The sequence below is a fragment of the Vidua chalybeata genome, chromosome 16 (genome assembly GCF_026979565.1).
Source record: "Vidua chalybeata isolate OUT-0048 chromosome 16, bVidCha1 merged haplotype, whole genome shotgun sequence".
NCBI lineage: Eukaryota > Metazoa > Chordata > Aves > Passeriformes > Viduidae > Vidua > Vidua chalybeata.
Genome location: NC_071545.1, coordinates 15,334,325 through 15,352,605, shown reverse-complemented (window position 1 = coordinate 15,352,605; position 18,281 = coordinate 15,334,325). Strand labels below are relative to the sequence as shown.

The following is an 18,281-nucleotide window of genomic DNA, read 5'->3' as shown; positions in this document are numbered from 1 at the left end:
TTCATTTCCTTGAAATCTTTTACAAGAGAGGACGTGACCCAGAGCAGCTGTCACAGTGGTGGCCCTGAGTGTCACATTCCTTTGACACAGCTTCTCAGGCCTTCTACTGCAGCTTCTCCTTCCTCAACAGCTTTCCTATCCGATTTTACAGGGCTGAAGCAACACAGCAGCCAGCTGGAGGCTGGAAATAAAAGGCTCCAGAAATTAATATTGATTTACTTTTAATGTGTAGTTTGCTTAAAAACCCTACTTCCACTGCAGTTATACATAAATTCACTCTTAAAACCCTGGAACCAAAAACATGCTTGGAGACTGTATCCTGGAGAATCACAGCATTATTTATCCCTGCCAGTCCTTCCCACCCCATTCCCTGCAGGCAGTGTGGCTCTGGAGCTGCAGAGCAGGGCTGGGTGGGGGCACTGGGTGCTGTCCCTTGGGGTGTCTGTCACCGTGGGGTGGGACGGGCTCAGGCCCTGGCTCCAGACACGTGGCAGCCTTGAGGCCCCACCAGGAGGGTGTGATGTCCCACCAAGAGAGGATGTGATGTCCTACCAAGGGACAGTGTGACTTCCCCCCCCACAGGATGTGATGTTCCACTAAAGTTAGATCTGATGTCCCACCAGGAGGGTGTGATGTCCCACCAAGAGAGGATGTGATGTCCTACCGGGACAGTGTGACTTCCCACCACAAGGATGTGATGTTCCACTAAAGTTTGATGTGATGTCCCCCAGGAGGATGTGATGTCCCACCAAAGTTTGATGTGATGTCCCCCAGAGGATCTGATGTCCCCCAGGAGGATCTGATGTCCCCCAAGGAGGATGTGTGATGTCCCCCAGGAGGATCTAATGTCCCCCAGGAGGATGTGATGTCCCCCCAGGAGGATCTGATGTCCCACCAAAGTTGATGATGTGATGTCCCCCAGGAGGATCTGATGTCCCCCCAGGAGGATGGGATGTCCCCACCAAGTTTGCTGTGATGTCCCCCAGGAGGATGTGATGTCCCACCAGGAGGATGTCTGATGTCCCACCAAAGTTGGATCTGATGTCCCCCAGGAGGATGTGTCCCCCAGGAGGATGTGATGTCCCACCAGGAGGATGTGATGTCCCCCAGGAGGATGTGATGTCCCCCCAGGAGGATCTGATGTCCCCCCAGGAGGATCTGATGTCCCCCAGGAGATGTGATGTCCCCCAGGAGGATCTGATGTCCCCCAGGAGGATGTGATGTCCCCCAGGAGGATCTGATGTCCCCCAGGATGATGTTGATGTCCCCCCAGGAGGATCTGATGTCCCCAGGAGGATGTGATGTCCCCCAGGAGGATGTGATGTCCCACCAAAGTTTGATGTGATGTCCCCCAGGAGGATCTGATGTCCCCCAGGAGGATGTGATGTCCCCCCAGGAGGATGTGATGTCCCCCCAAGTTTGATGTGATGTCCCCCAGGAGGATCTGATGTCCCCCAGGAGGATCTGATGTCCCCCAGGAGATGTTTTAGTTCCCCCAGTGACGGTGCTTTGGTTCCTCCACTGCCCGTGTCACTCCAGCAGCGCCGACCTCAGCACAAAATCCTGGGTGACCCAAGAGGAGAGCTGAGAAACTGAGACCGTTTTATTTGCTGTACAACACAACTGCTCCCCTGAGCCTCTTTGTGGAGTCCTGAAGCTTTTTGTCGGGCTAGAGGAGTGCGAATAATTGATTTTTCCACTCACTGGCTAAACCAAAATACTGGAGGGAAGGGGGGAGGAGAAGGAATTGTTTCAAGTTTATTTGAACCAAAAAGTTTTTCTTTTGATTCGGCGCAATAAAAACACGGTGGGAGAAAATCTTTCGGGTGGTCAGAGTGAATATTTTAACCCTTTTGAATATCTTTTCTAAAGCATTGGGAGCATGAAAAAATTTTTAAAAGATAATAAAACAGAGAGAAAATATTTCAAAAAGGGGTGAAACAGTTGCTTAATTTTTTTTTAATGCTCTTTTTTAAGCACAAGCATTTTCTCAAGTGTGCCCTGGATTTATTGATTTTTTCCAACCTCAGTGTCTCCAAAAGGCATTCTTTCCCCCAAAAACCCCCATCTATTTATTGTGGAGAATGTAGGGGACTCTCTAGTCAGCTGTAGCTCTGACTCAGCACTGGATCTTTGCCTGAGCACCCTGTGATCCTAAAATAAAACATTGATTTTGTGATCCCTCTACTTTAGGAGCTGTGGCTGTGCCTCTGGCGCACAGCTCTGGGCTGTCCTGCCTGTCCTGGGACACAGCCTGTGCATGCCTTGGCACAAACATGCATCACAGGGAAATCCTGCATTTTTTCCCTGCAGCTGATGGAGAAGGAGCTGGAAGGAACATTAAAATACGTCGTGCAAAGGTGCATCCTCACGAGGTACAAAATCCCTTTGGTTCTTCCCATCCTGCCTTTTCCCATCCTCCCAAGTCTCTCTGAGAACAAAACGAGAGAGCACAGAGAGGTTCCTGCACCTGGAATGGCAGAGCCTTGGGTAAATCCAGCAGATCCTGCTCAGGCAGAAGTTTTCCATTTAAATTTCTGTGTCTTTTGATTTGGGCAGATCTCTAAGTCCAGACTGGGCCTGCCTGGAGGCAGAGGCAGTCCAGGGACCTGTGAGCTCAGTGGCTTGGAAGGGTTTGGAGCTCTTTTTGGCTGACACCTGCTTCCAGTTCCCTCCCTGCACTTGGTTGAGCAGTGACAGAGAATCCCACCTGTGTCCTGCTCCGTTTGCCCCAGGCCTGATGCTGTTGCAACACTAATCCAAAATGCAGGTGCTGGGAGGGCTTTCCCAGCTGCAGAAATCAGAGTCACCCTCCAGGCTCCCTGGCAGCTCCAAGTGGGGATTTTGGGGAGCCCACAAAGTCCATCTTCATGCAGAAGTTGGGAAATGCTCAGCTGAACCCCCCAGCCTGCGCAGTCAGGTTTGTTCCTGAGGCAGTGGGAGGGTGAGGAGCTCTTGGAGGAGGAGGAGGATGGTTGATGATGGAGTCACAGGGCTGTGCCAGAGCTTCCAGAGGGACAGGAGGTTTTCCACGTGCCTTTGGGTCCCTTCTGCACGCGCATTGCTGAGATGCCAAGAGCCCTGTGTGTCACTCGTGGCTCCGTGAGTGGCTTTGGGCAGATCTGGTGGCTTCTCCGTGTCCCACTCAGCTCATCCCTGTCCCGGGATGTTGGTCACTCCCTTGAGCTCATCCTGCTCGGGGCTGGGAGCTTTGCTGGCCGAGGGCTGGGCTGGACACTGCTCCCAGCTCTCCTGGTTCCTTCCCAGCTGTGGGAGCTGCTCTTCCTCCCGCTCAGCCTCCTCCTCCTCCTGAGTGCTGGTGTTTATCCACACCCAGCTTTCCTCCCCGCAGCTGGAGCTCAGCGGGCTCCACTTCCCAGGGCAGTTTGGGCACCCCCAGCACCTTCTGCTGGCTGTGGAGGGAGCTGTGCCCGAGCTCAGGGCTGCTCCTCGTGCTGATGATCCCTGCTGGGAGCTGCAGAGCCCTGGCCACTGCCGGGATTAGCTCTAACTGGGAATAAATGAAGTCCTGGGATTTCCCACTGGCTCGGATGCTCCGTGCTCATTCCTCCCTTGTTTCACCATCACTCAGCGTGGGGCTGCTGGGCCTGGCTGCTCCCAGGGGATGATTTCAAAGGGGATGATTTATTTGTGCTGCCAGAGGAACCAGGAATGAGAGGAGAGCTCATAAAAAACACCATCTCATTTTCCCTGAGCCTCTGTGTGTGGCACTATTGAGCTGTAAACATTCCCCAGGTTAGATTGATGGGGATAGAAGGAGAACCGATCATTAGGAGGATTAATTACAGGTTTTGTGGGTTGTGAAAGTCCAGAAAGTTCAGCCACGCTGCTGAGAGCAGGGAGATCCGTCTTGCACACGCTGGCAGCTCCTTTATTGTCTGCAGGAGGTGGCAGAGCTGGGGGAGCTGAGCTGAGCCGGAGGGGCCGGTGCTGCCGGGTGCTGTGCGGGCGTGAGCTGGCCACGGGCCCAGCCAGGCTGGCCACACCTGGGGCTCCACGTGGGAATTCCGGGGATGCTGCTCCCACACCCCAGCGCGAGCCACCCTGCTCCACGCCCAGAGTCCCCGTGGGACAGACACCCACTGCCCCTGCCAGGCAGGACAACGCCTTTCCCCGGAGGGGCTGGGATGTGTCTGGTGGCTCCAGGAAAGCCCCGTGGATAATGCAGCTCCAGAGGGACTGGGTCCTGAGGAGGCTGCTGCTGGCACAGCTCATTCCCTGAGCTGGTGCTGCTGATGGTGCCACACTGGCACGTCACCGTACTGCCACAGCAAGGGCATGGATGTCACAGCAGTGCTGGCTCTGGGGCCCTCTGTCCCTGCGAGCACTCATCCTCGGCAGCATCCACCTCCAGGGGCAACCAGTCCTGGAAGCATCCATCCCCACAAGTGCCACCTGTTCCTGGTGGCACAGGTCCCCTCTGTTCCTGGTGGCACAGGACACCCGTGCTCCTGTTGGCACAGGTCTCCTCTGCTCCTGGTGGCACAGGTCCCCTCTGTTCCTGGTGGCACAGGTCCCCTCTGTTCCTGGTGGCACAGGTCACCCGTGCTCCTGGTGGCACAGGTCCCCTCTGTTCCTGGTGGCACAGGTCCCCTCTGTTCCTGGTGGCACAGGTCACCCGTGCTCCTGGTGGCACAGGTCCCCTCTGTTCCTGGTGGCACAGGTCCCCTCTGTTCCCAGTGACACAGGTCCCCTCTGTTCCTGGTGGCACAGGTCACCCGTGCTCCTGGTGGCACAGGTCCCCTCTGTTCCTGGTGGCACAGGTCCCCTCTGTTCCTGGTGGCACAGGTCACCTGTGCTCCTGTTGGCACGTGCCCGTGGCAGCTGAGCTGCTCAGAGCAGAACGGGCACTCCCCAAACACAGCCCTGTGTACACTCAACATGGGGGTGGCACCTCCAGCTGGCAGGGCCTGGGGACACCTGAGGGGCCTGCAGGAGGGTCCCTGATCCAGCATTTCCCCTTGGGCTCCCCAGGAACGGCCCTGGGCTGCTGCAGGGGACACCTGTGACAGGGTCACAGCCATTTGGCAGTGCCCTGGACACCCTGGAGACAGAGGTGTCGTCACCTCCTGATCCCTGCAGCTCCCACCCCTTATCTCCAGTGCCCATCAGTTCTCTGGCTGGTGGGACAGGAGGGGATGGGAGGGATGGGATCCCTGGCAGAGCCCAGCTCAGCGCCAGTCCTGCAGCCCAGGGCTCCCCACAGGGCCATTGGGACATCGCAGGGACCATCCAGGAGAGCCAGCTCCGTGCAAGGAGCTTCCATCCACGGCCAGAGATGTGCTCAGTGCTGGCCTGCATCCCTGAGGAACAGCTTCTGAGCAGAGCCGACGGTGGAGGAAATTCCTTGGGGAGTTTTCTTCCTCCTGGTACCCGCCGGGGCCATTGTGTGTGCCCGGGCCAGCCCTGTGTGAGCTCACAGCTGCTCCCCAGGGCCGGCCGGTTCCTGCCCGGCCTCTGCCCTTCCCAAAGCCCCCACTGGCTGCTGCTGCTCCCCTGGGAGAGGCCAGGGAGCCGGGAAGGAAAGGGAGCTGCCCCGGCTTGGGGTGGGACATCTTCCTGCCTGCCACGGCCCCTGGGCTTCGCCCGCCTCTCGGCCTGGAACAGAACCGCGGGCATCGCCAGCCCCTGCTGCAACCACAGAATGCCAAGGCAGCCTGGGCACGGACCTGGGCCACCTCCAGCTCCAGACCCCAGGTGTGCTGCAGGGGCACCCCGAGCAGCCTCATCCCTGCGCTGCCCAAATCCACGCACGGGGCAGGGCGACGGGAGAGAGCCGGAGCGTCCGTCCCTCCCAGGACCTGTGGCCTTGGCTGGGGTCACGCAGGCAGAGGGGCACCCACGGGGACAATTCCCCGCTCTGCAAGGCTGCAGGGATGGGGACATGGTGGCGGGGCTCATCCTCACCTCCGCGGTGGCCACAAGAGGGCCTGGGGAAGCCACCGGCTGCCACTGCACTCCTGGCACCTCCTGGCCACCGCCCCACAGCCTCCGGGACATGGTGGGAGGGAAGGGATGATTTGTGCCACTGGCACCTGGGGGTTTCTGAGCTCCTCACCTGTCCCCAAGTGGGATAGGGAATTGCCCTCCTCGGCTGCAGTTTTCCCTGCACAGCTGCTCTGGGGGATGGGGAAGCACCAGGACCCTGAATGGGGCCAGGAGCCAATGTGCTGCTGCAGCTCTGGGCCTCTCTAAAGCTTTTGTCCCCTCACTTTGCTCCCAGCTGCAGATCCCAGATGTTGGCATTCCCCCTGAGCATCCCTGTGGCTGCATTTCATTTTGGAGCATTCGCTGGGGCCTGGACAGGGACTCCCCGTGGCCCAAGCCGTGGGATCCCCTGGTCCGGGCACGCAGCCCCTCGGAGCAGGGGGATGTCACGGGAAGAATGTGGGATCTCCCTCAGGACCAGCCTTTAGAGGGATCAGATTAGCATCCATTAGGGATGGCTGAGTCCTGCCCCGAGGTGGGAGGGTAATTAAATGCCTTTTTAAGCTTCCTTCCTTTTTATTTGGCTCATTGACCCCCCAGGGAAGGCCCAGATGTCTCCAGAGAAACGGGAGCACAGAGGAAATTATTTTACAGCCCCGGTGGGGAATCAGCTCAAGAACTGCAGGAAAACTGATCTTCCAAGGTGAGGAATGAAGGGTTTGTGGTTCACTGAATGTCTCGCAGGGTTCACTCCAGCAGCTGGCACGTTCAAGTGTTTGCTGCCAACAGATGAGGGTCTCTCATGCCATCATCCTTCACCCCGCCGTGCACCCTCCTGTTCAAAGCGGAGCTTTACCTGTTCTGCCTCATTTTATCCCTTCTTTTCCGGGAGAAATTGGCCTCCTGGCCACTCCAGGGGCTGCTGGCTCCTATCAAGGATGGATTCAAGTGCAGCAGTTGTGTCTCACCGGCCCATCCCAGCACCGCGCCATCGAAGGGCAGGAGCTGGAAAATTGTGGGAAGGGGGAAGGAGAGGGGACATGGAGGAGAAACTGGGGGGGAAACAACTGGGAGAGAACGATCCTTCATGGGTTACAGCCCCTGAAATCCTCCCCAAGAGCCTGTGAGGGGTGACAGCAGCCCTGGGGTGAGGGGAGTGTGGCAGGGAGGGCTGGCCCTGGCCTGGCTCCCCTGACAAGCCCCAGGAGAGGTTTTTCCTTCCAGACCCCAACCAAAGGCAGCACAAACCTTGGCAGGAGCAGGGGGTTCATCTAAAATGGGTGGAAATGTTTCTTTTTGTCAAATTTCCTGCAAAATCCGCTGGCAGGTTAAAGCTCAGCAGTGCCAGACTCAGCCCCCCAAACCTCAGTTTTCTCTAAATCCCAGATCCCACCCACTCCAACGCCCCTTCCCCAAGTGCTCCTGCCCAGCCCTGAGGCTTCTCCCTGTTTTAATGGGGATTGACATTTATTTCCATCAGTGGGAATATACAGAAATTAAACCCTAAAACACAAGCGGAGCAGTGAGGGCTCGCAGAGCTTTTGTACAGCCCAGTTGAGGAAATATCCCGAAATTTTGTCATCTGAGTTGGCACTTGGCCTGGCAGTGACTCCCCAACAGGCAGTAAAAGAGATTTACTGTAAAACTGCAGAAAAAAATTGTGTCAAGGAGTTAAATCATGTCAGAAAAATCTGGGAGTGACCCAACTGCTGACGTGTCTGCCCCGTGAAGAGCCAGACCAGGTTTTGCTCTCAAAAAAACTCCACCAAGACCCTACAACAGCACCAGGAAGCCAAAGTTTCCTTTGATCACATCTCATTTTAATGAGGACAGGTTCTGAGGAAGCGAACAGTACATGTTTCTATCAGATCGCAAACAAGCCAGTACAGAAATGTAAAAAAAATAAACAAAAATAAATATCTCCCCTGTTTCTTTCTCCCCGAGTTCATAGCACAAGGCTGACCTGGAAACAAGATGGATTTACCGCTGCGGCTGGGCAGCGGCTGTGAGAAATCAGATTTTTTTGGGATGTCACCGTCTGTGTGGTTTCAGAGAGGTCAGAGTACCCAGAGATCCGCCGAGGAGACCTTTCCCTGGCAGCCAGGTGAGCAGGTCCCACCTGGGGCAGTCCGTGCTCCTCCAGCACAGGAAGCATCTCCACCACGTCTGTCAGCGGGTCAGAGCCAGGTCTGCAAGCGGGAAGAGCTGGAAGGAGAAGAGGGATTGGATTATTTTGGAGTATCCAGCTCCAGCACCACCTCCCTCCCAACGTGGGACCCCGTTTCCCCTCAGTGCAGTGCTTGAACCACAGCTCCATTCACAAGTTTCATTAAATCTCCTCCTCCACAGGCTCAGATCTGACCTGCAGATTCCCTTTCTGCCACCGTGCATGCAGATAAACCCCACTCAGATAAACCCCACTCAGATAAACCCCATTCAGATAAACCCCACTCAGATAAACCCCACACAGACCCAAATTCCACGTTTGGACTTGCCCACAGGGCTCCCAGTGGGAATTTGGCTGGGAAATCAGAGGGATGCAAGGGTGTACCCAGGTCAGAGCCTGCGGTGCCCAGGACAGCACAGACGTATCCAGAGCTGGGCTGACCTGTCTGGGCTTTCCCAAAATGATTCTCATCCCAGATTTCCTCAAAAAAAAAATGAAGTGAGGGAGGAATACAGCTACATGTTTCAGGGGCTGATCCAACAGCTAAAAGCCTCGGTGGATTTCAGCTGGATGCTGGCTCCAGCTTTACATAAGAGGAAAGAAATGTAAAGCCTGGAGCCGGCCCCGAGGCAGTTCCACTCGGGGCCAGTCCCACACAGCCTCCCAAGGGGCAGGAGAAGGGTCCTGAGCAGGGGAGGGCCATGCTGGGAGCATCCCGGCATCACCGGGCTGCCAGCCCCATGGATAGCCCATGGATAGCCCATGGACACCCCTCGGGCACGGCCAGCTCGGTCCCACAGAGTGCGGGTTTGTGATGCACCAAAAATGCACAGAAGTCCTACAGTCCTGGAATGGTTTGGGTTGGAAGGGACCTTAAAGATCCTCCAGTTCCTCCCCCTGCCACGGGCAGGAAAACTTCCCCTACACGAGGTTGCTCCAAGCCCTGTCCAACCTGACCTTGGACACTTCATCCAGATCTGTTTCTGCCCTAAAGGTAAAGTGCAGCCCCTACAAACACGCACTTACCGGGTGACGCCCTCCAAGGCGCCCTGAACCCCAATTTCCTGATGAAACCCCTGCAAGGCTCCACACTCCCCGTGACCCGGTGACCCCCCGGCACGCCGGGTGCCGCGGAGTGACCGCACGACTCCACATCCCGTGCGCGGATCGCGCCCCTCGAGCATCGCGGAGCACCGCGGACCGACCGCTCCCCCCGGATCCCCCCGGATCCCCCCGGGGCCCCGCTCCCGCACGCCCGTCCGTTACCTGGGGCTGGCGGGGGCCGGGCGGGGGTCGGGCGGGGGCCGGGCGGGGGCCGCCCCAGCCCCAGCCCCGCCGGAGCAGGCGCTGCAGGAGGCGGCCGGGGCCGGGCGGCGGCGGGGCCGGGGCGGCGGCCGGGGGGCTCTCCCCCGGGGGCGGGGGGCTGTCCCCGGCGGAGGTCCCGGCGTGCCGGGGGGGCTCGGCCGGCAGCTCCCGCCGCCAGAGGTAGGGAGAGCGGCGGACCCCCATCAGCAGCCCCGAGGCGCGACCCACCGTGTGGTACCGGGGGCTGGCGACGTGCTTGTACCAGGCGCCCGCCGGGGCGGCCGGCAGCATCAGCCCCAGCAGCACCAGGGCCCCCCAGGCGCCCCCCGGCAGCTGTCCCCTCGCCATGGCGCAGGGCACGGTGCGGGCAGGGCTGTGCCCGGCCCCGGGCACCCCAGCGACGGCTGCCCCGCGCCCGCGCCCCGCCGGTTTATAGCGCCGTCGGGAGGGGCCCCGCGGCTCCGCCCCGGCAGCCCCCGGCCGTCCTCCCGCGGCAGCCCCCCCCCCGGGATGCCGGCACCCTCCCCAAGGCCCTCTGAGCATCCTCGGAGCATCCCCGAGCGTCTCCCTGCAGCCCGCAGCATCCCGCGCACCCGTGAGCATCCTCCTTGTTGCCTTTAGTATCCTCCCCACGGCCCTGAGTATCCTCTGAGCATCCCCCTGAAACCCAGAGCAACCCGAGCGTCCGTGAGCATCCTCCCCGTAGCCTTCAGCATCGTCCCCATGGCCTCGAGCATCCTCTGGGCATTCCCCAGCAGCCTGGAGCATCCCAAGCATCCGTAAGCATCCTCCGTGTTCCCCGCGGTGAAGTGCTCAGGACTATTTGCAGTGGCTTTGTCAGGCTGCTTGCCCTCCTCTTCTGCCACTCAGATCTTCTTAAGTACGATATCACCATCAATTCTGCCTCTGCAGTCAGCTGATATCGCCCCCCCCCCCCCCCCAGATTCTTTAATGAAACTGAGCAGGTCAAGTTCATGCTCATCAGAGAGCAATTCCAGTTCCTCCTGCTTATTAGGGAACTTCTTGGCTTTATATGCTGAACTAGGACTAAATAATTTCTGTTGTTTTTTTTTTTTTCAGGCCACACAGAGGTTAATTTTAATCTCAGCATTTTAGAATTATGGAATGGTTTGGTTTGGAAAGGACCTTAAAGCCCATCCAATTCCACCCCCTGCCATGGCAGGGACACCTTCCACTACCCCAGGGTGCTCCAAGCCCTGTAAAACCTGGCCTTGGACACTTCCAGGGATGAGGCAGCCACAGCTTCTCTGGGCAGAGGTTGGAATTGCTCCTTGTGGATTTTATTTTAACATGGTCCAAAGGAATCCCATTCAGGCTGCTTCCCATCATTGGGATCCCCCAGTCCTTCACCATCCAGCCCCCTCTTCTTCCACCCAACAAGCACAAGTTCCCAGTGGAAACTTTCTCTATCAGCCCAGCCTGCAGATGCTGGTGTTCTGTGCCACTCCACTCTGGGGGATGCTTTTCCAGGCTCGCAGTGGGCACAGAACCATGCTGAGGATCCCTTGGAGTGTGGGATCTCAGCCAAGCAATGTCCTGCTCCTGTAGGAGCCAGCCCCTTGGCCCGGCAGGGATCAGGGCATGCGGGGATGGGCAATGTCAGTGTGGAGCCTCTCGATTTTCCTCTTCTGAGAAGCCTGGGAGTGAATGCAAATCCCAGTGGGCAAGAGAGGGATCCAGCCTTTTGTGAGAGGATGCTGGAAGTTACGTCTGTGCAGAGCACAGCTCGTTCCTGTAATGAACCAGAGCAGAGTCCAGCTCAGCCACGGCTCGAGTTCTTGGAAGCGCCCAGGTTTACAGTAAGGATGCGGCCGGCTCCCATCTCACTCCGAGCCAATCCCTGCTGGATGGGCTATTTTTGTCACCCCTTGAGTGCTCTGGACATTAGAAGGGCCTCAGCACTTTCCTGTTTGCTAGAACCATTAATGAATGGCAGCGGTACAGCACATCCCCCGGTCACCCGGCACGGGACCCGCGCTGCCTGCAGGGCCCTCCTCCCTCCAGTTAAATCCATTACACTCCCTCCTCCCCACGAGGGAAGGATCGATCAGGAAGCACCTGATGCTCCTCTTGGCTTGTTCTGCACCTGCCCTGTGCCCAAACAAAGGCAGGTTTAGCAGCTCCTGTTTCACTGCAGCCACACTCTGACGTGGGCTCAACCTTCCCAGCCAGGAACAGAAGATTTCCTCATTCCCAGGGATCTGCCTGAAGTGTCTTTTCTGTGGGTTTTTGATGTGACTTGGGTAACTTGTCACCCTGATAAACTCACCATGAACTGAACTCTTTCCTCCCGGGAATGATCCCTGCTGCCAGCCAGCAGCTCTGTCCTCAAGGCGCCGAGACCCTTGGGATCCAGCACGGCTCCGGATCTCCAGCAGAGCGCACGTTTCCTCTCCCAAGTATTTTTAAATATCTTTCCAACGAAACAGCTGATAAGCAATTTGTCTTCTATTTATATTCTAAGTAAGTAAAGATAATTTTAGGATTCTTCTTCCCCTCGCAGAAGCCGATGCTCCGCAAATACCGTAGCACGTCAGCGGGCACATGGCACCGTGCTGCTCCAGGGTGGGCTTGTGCCAGGAACTCCCCCAGAGGAGCAAAATCCTGCTTATTTTTGGGAGATAAAAAACTTTTGAACAAGTCCTGGTTCCTATGGAAGTCTTGTACAGACTCACAGGAATATGAGATTTCAGCCTCTCAGGTAATTCCCATAGCTGCAGGTGTTTATTGACCCTGGGCAGGGTCCAGCTGACCCCAAGCCCTTTTGGAAACCCCATTTTTATGTTTTTATTTAAACCCTCTGATTTTGGCTCCAGCATCACATTTCCCAACCACACTGACACAGCTCCCAGTGCTGGGGTTCATCCCAGTGCTCAGATGAACCCTTAATGATGTCATTCCACATTTGCTGAGGGGAAGGGGAATGGGATCATCATTGAATCACAGAATCCTGGAATGGTTTGAGTTGGAAGTGACCTTAAAGGCCATCCAGTCCCACCCCCTGCTGTGGGCAGGGATACCTTCCACCATCCTGGGTTGCTCCAAGCCCTGTCCAACCTGACCTTGAACACTTCCAGGGATGGGGCAGCCACAGCTTCTCTGAGGAACCTAACCATAGGGATTTACCACATGGCTCTGCTGCTGAAAGGATTTAAGGTTTTCTTCTTTTATTTTGGAACAAAATCACTCTTTTTGTAAGAGGAAGGCTCTGCTGCAACTCCCATCCTGCTGGATGCTCAGGCTCTCCAGAGGGTACCTCCAATTTCTGCACTGCACCCACCATCTCCACCACAGCTCCAGAGCATGAGCTGGGGTTTCTGGAAAGCATCCTGAGGGACCCCTCGGCTGAGGGGAGAGAGGGGTGAGCAACTGGAGGCACCACATCTTCACCCCTGCAATAAACCCAGCCGAGCTCTCCGAAGAGCCTCTCCACCCGATTTCATTCCTGCTGTGCTCTCACCTCCCACCACACACATTACTGCAGCCACTCAGGATTTGTGGCTTTGGAGAATGAGCTAAATGAATTTGATGTCCCAGAAAGAGGCACTTGAAAGCGAAACCGGTGGGGTTTAATGACAGCATTTTCCACATTTTTATGATAATGACTCTGGTGTTTATTGGAAGGTTAGCGACTCAGCCGAGCAGGAAAACAAAGCAATCGGAGAGGCCAGCCCTGCCATGGGGCCTCTGCACTCTTGGGCATTAATGCCTGCTCTATTCATAACATTTTTTTGGCCATTTGGGCTCTCCAGAATGTCCCTGTGGGAGTATGAGAGGATGGAGGTGACATCACTTGGGATGAAGAGGAACAGAGCCTGCCCTCCTGCACTCTGCAAACTCAACCACCTCTGCTAATTGGGATCATTCTGTTCTTCAGGCTGGGAAACTGAGGCACACAAAACGTTCAGCACATTGCCAAAGACCACCCAAGGAACAGAAGTTTGGCCCAAGTAACTTGGAGCCTGCTGCTCCAAGGGCCTTCACCTGGCCACTGCCTGGCTCTGCCCTCCTGTGCAGGTTGGCCTTGGAGAGACGGACACAGATCAGCCAAAAGCAGCTGCACCGCTGCGAAATCAGCTGGAGGCACAAAACTGAAGTTGGAGGTTGGAGAAGGGGTGAGTTCTGTTGCCCATGCCATACCAGGCAGTGCCAGGCACTTCCCAAGGCAGAGCACAGCTGGCACTGCTGTGAGGAGGTGACTTTCAGACAGGGCTGGAAGCTCAGCAGCTGAGCGAGCTGGGACTGCAGGTCCCACTCAAAACTGTGACATTTTTTGTCACATTGTGTGAACACCCTGCTGCCCAGGTCGCTGCTCTGATTCCCCACTGCTCCATCTCTGCCCAGACACCAAATTCCTGCACTTCCCCTCCTTTCCCAGATTCACATCCCTGCTGCCTCCTGCATTACTTCAACCTGGGAGTGAGCAAAGTCTTGATGGCAAGAAAAAGATATTCTCACACGTGTGGCTCAGTAAATCCTGATGTTTTCCAACACCCATCCCACTGCTGAGCTCCTGGGGAATCAGAACAGTGTTTGTGTGGGGCTGGGATGAGGCACTCAGCCCGGGGGACCCAAACAGCCTCGGTCCCTCAGGTGCTGTGGTGGCAGCACACCAGAAAGCCCCAGCAATAGCAACCTTTGCCATTTTCTTGCATCTCAAGCGTGTCCTTGTGTAACAAACTCGGATCACGGAGCAATTCCTGCCCCCGGTGATTCAGAACCTGATTAAACGCTATTTGTGTGTTCCTCTGAAATAAAGGAGCTGTAGTTGCTACAAACAAATTACGGTTTCAAGCTGTGAGGTAAAACACACCTTGACTCCTGAGAAAGCTGCTGCAGTCTTTGGTGGCTCTGAAGAGAAAGAGGAAATAACAAGGGGTGTTTCCTAATGTTGCAGATCTTGCTAAAGTGCACTAAGTTAATTATTTGACTCCTAAGAAGCAACTCATTCCCCACTATTTTTAGCCTCACACACTATTTTAAGAGGTTTTGTCTTCAGGGTCCAGTCACGTGGAAGTTAAACAGAAGGCAGTGAAGTCTCCATAGGATAATAAACTATCTCAAATTACTTTGCTAATGGAACAAAGAGTACTGTAAATGTCACACAGGATAGAACAAGAGCAGGAGAAACCTTTACACGAAACAATGGATCCATTAACACAAAGGTAAGGAAAAATCCCACAGACTTGTGATACTTGTGCAGAGCTTCACAGAACTGCTGCTCCAAGCCAAGGGAATTTGTTTCCTCACTTGGATTCTGTGCTGAGCTCACACCACAATCACCCACACTCTCAAGGCATTGATCCTTTAGCATTTCAAAGCCCTTTACAGACAATAGCTAAGCCCCAGGTGAGTCAGTGGAATTATTTCTGCTTCAAACCCAGGTGCAGAGAGGGAAGCACTGAATCACTGGTGGGAGACCAAAACCAAACAGAGGTCCAGACTCACCAAACCCACCGAGGGGTCCTCACCTCCAGCTTAATGAAGTTGTCCATCATCCTACAAGCTGCTGGAGTGACCCTTCACTCCTGAGGTGACTCATCAGCTGGAGAATCCAGCCCTGGTGGGGCTTCTGGGGTGAGAGGATGGACTGTGAGACACCATTGCTCACCCTGCCCTGTTTTTTGCCTCTCCTGCGCTTGGCAGAAGATCAAAAGTCTTCAAACACTTGAAGGGCTGCAGCAGCAGCATCACAGAGTGGTTTGGGTGTGACATAACACCACCAAGGAACCATGATGAGAAATTCCCCACGATGTGGGATGACAGCAGTGCCTCAGGAAAGCAGCAAAGACAAAAACTCTGAGAAGCAGGGAGAAAAGATGCCATGGGCTGCTATCTGAAATTGTGAGCAGATCCTCAGCCCCCTCCAGTCCATGAGTCAGGCTTTCTCCTGGAAGTAATTCCCAACCCCACCAGCGAGTTAATACCCAGATGTGTGAAGTGCAGAGTAAATTTGGCTCTGCTCTGCAGAGTTTGCTGCGAGGAGAAAGAGTTGAGAGATGAATCTTTCGTTTGACAGTCCTGAGATCTCTTAACCAAAGCCCACACAACTCCCAAGAGCTCTCCTGTTTTCCTGAAATGTAATTAGCTGAGGCTCTCCAGCGCACACGTGTGAGATGGTTGGAGGGTTTGAAGGGGTGTAGATGGGAATAAACCTGCCTTCAGGCAAATCTGCACAGGTTAAGGTTGGAAAAGTCCTCTAAGATCCCCGTGTGCAACCATCAGCCCACCCCCTCCTCGTTCACCACTAACCCGTGTCCCCAGGTGCCACATCCACACATGTACTGAGCACGTCCAGGGATGGTGACTCCACCCCTGCCCTGGGCAGCCTGTGCCAGGGCGTGACAACGTTTTCCATGAAGAAATTTTCCCTAATATCCAACCTGAACCTCCCCTGGTGCAACTTTGGACAAGGGCCTGGAGAGCCAGGACAAGGGAATGGATTCCTGCTGGCAGAGGGCTGGGTTTGATGGGATACTGGGAAGGAATTCTTGACTCAGAGGGTGGGGAGGGTGCCCAGAGAAGCTGTGGCTGCCCCTGCCAGTGTCCAAGGCCAGGTTGGATGGGGCTTGGAGCATCCTGGGACAGTGGAAGGTGCTGGGTTGGACTGGATGAACTTTAAAGTTCCTTCCACCCCAAACCATTCCAGGATTCCATGCAATGAGGTACCTGTGAGGAGCCACTGCTCAGGGGCTGGCTGAGACTTATTTTCCTTAAAACAAAACACTGAGAAAATCATCACTTTTAGCAGAAACTTTATCAAATGAAGACAAGTTTCCCCGTTCTGCACTGAGAGCCTTGGCTGCAAATGAGCCGCGTCGGCACCAAGCTGGGAATGGGAAATTAATCCAAGGCTTAACCTTTAGTTCTACACTTGGACAGGATCTCAGTGCTGAACTATAGATCTGTGGCTCTGCTGAGTGGAATGAGTTTGTTGTGCTCATCTCCAGACTGATCAATTATTCCAAAGTGTATTTTTTGCTGATGAAATGACTGGAGAAGGGCCTTTTCCTGCAGTTATTATGGGATATTTAGTGAGTAAACATGGAAATCAACTACCCCAAGTGTCAATATTAACCCTTTTTCTTGGGAAGGAAACATTCCTTGCCTGCCAACACACAGAACCAAGCACCAACTAAGAAATTTAGAACCCAGTTAATTCATAAAATTTTATTTCTTTATGTTTTGGGGTCACACTCAGTGCTAAGATCCGGCTTTCATTTGCAATCACCAGAGAAATAAACCAGCATCTTTAAATCATCAGCAAAGAATGATTCAATCCCTTCAAACAGGCTTATAAAAACCTCTCTGCACCACAAAATAAATTAATCTCAACACATGACTCACAGGCACCAGCAGGATGGTTCTCCAGAAGGGTGAGGAGCTGGAAACAGGATTTGGTGAAGTTTGAAGGTTTCAGTGTTGGCTTTTTAGCAATTCTTTGTGCTGCTTGATGATGGTGGAAATGACAGGAGAGTGGGAATGTCTTGTGTGATGATGTCAAAATGGAACAGAGAGGGGTTTTTTTTTGCATTCTACAGCTGTGGAAAGATGTGTCCAACTGCTGGAAAAGTCATGGTAGCAGCGTTAGCAGGATATGGAATCATGGAATCACAGAATCACTGAGGTTGGAACAGAGCTCCAACACCACTGAGTCCAGCCATGCTCCCAGCACTGCCAAGGCCACCACAAACTCGTGTCCCCAAGTGCCACATCCAGGGATGGGGACTCCAACACTGCCCTGGGCTGGACAGCCCTCTCCATGAAGGAATTTCCCCAGTATCCAGCCTGAAGGTTCCCTGGTGCAGCCTGAGGCCGTGGTGCCATGGAAGGGCTGCTCCAAGCTGCTCTCTGCAGTGCTGTGGAGGAAGAGCCAGTGGCAGCAGTTAAGGACACTTGACTTTGGCAATGCCAAAAGCTGGGATCTGGGCTGGGATGGGCCATCCCAGGGTGGATGTAGAGGTCAGGGATGGGTCTGGCCTCCAGCCTGTGCTGGAAGGAGCACAGATGAACTTTAAGGTTCCTTCCAGCCCAGGCCATTCGATGATATCCTTACGTGGGTTTTGTTCCAAATGAACTCCCTGGATGAGAGAACTGAGGATGGGATCTGACCTGGCAGGAGCTGTCAGTGCTGGGGGAAGTTCACCTGCACCGTGAAGGGACACGGAATCTTCAGTGGTCTCCCCCCCCAGACACTGATTATAACAAATATCATCCCAAAAGCAGAAAATGCCCCAGCTGAGGAGCTGCTGCCTGCCTGGTGAACAGCAGGACCAGGAACACCACACGCTCCTGGGGGAAACCACACTGCTATGGACACACTGTGCAAGACCAGGGCTTTGGATGAGGTCCTTGGTGGTGGGAAGTGATGTCACCAACCAGAGCTGAACTCTGAAACACCCCAGCTCGTGTGCCATTGTCCTGGCAGTGAGTAATGTCCCTTGCCATCCCAGCTCCTCAGGTGTGTTTATGATCCCGAGCCACCGTGTCACTCCCCAGCCAAGTGCCACTCAGGGCAGCACATCACTGCCAGCAGCCTCCAGCTCATTTCATGCTAATTGCTCTCCAAAATTGGGTGATGCAGTTGGGGCACAAAAACATTTTCAACAGTGTCATTAATTCGGGGAACATTTCCTGGAGTAATTACAGCCAGCATCACCAGTCATTCCTAATTACTGCACGCAGCCCCACCCAAACACACTTCAGGGTTGATTAGCAAGACGTGTGTTATCCCACTCCACGCTCAAGAGGGATAAATGGGGCTCTCCAGGAGAAAGTAAATATTACCTGTTGTACCCAATGATCCAAATCGTTCAAATCCTTCATTATCTGCTCCCAA

At 54.9% G+C, this 18,281-nt stretch overlaps 1 protein-coding gene across 1 annotated transcript; it reads right to left on the bottom strand.

Moving 5' to 3' along the window:
* Positions 1–8,118: 8,118 nt before the first annotated feature.
* On the bottom strand, positions 8,119–9,845 carry NPW (neuropeptide W). Its single transcript, XM_053957887.1, has 2 exons — positions 9,383–9,845; positions 8,119–8,154 (listed from the first exon to the last, which is right to left on the bottom strand). The coding sequence occupies exons 1-2, from the start codon at positions 9,767–9,769 to the stop codon at positions 8,119–8,121; spliced, it is 423 nt and encodes a 140-aa protein (XP_053813862.1). The 5' UTR covers positions 9,770–9,845.
* Positions 9,846–18,281: the final 8,436 nt, after the last annotated feature.

What these genes read in the sequence shown, in the direction of transcription:
- NPW (XM_053957887.1), bottom strand. Translation starts at nt 9,769, where the DNA reads ATGGCGAGGGGACAGCTGCCGGGGGGCGCCTGGGGGGCCCTGGTGCTG. An exon ending in CCGGCCCCCGCCAGCCCCAG is followed by an intron (nt 8,155 to 9,382) that starts GTAACGGACGGG and finishes TTCTCCTTCCAG; the next exon opens with CTCTTCCCGCTTGCAGACCT.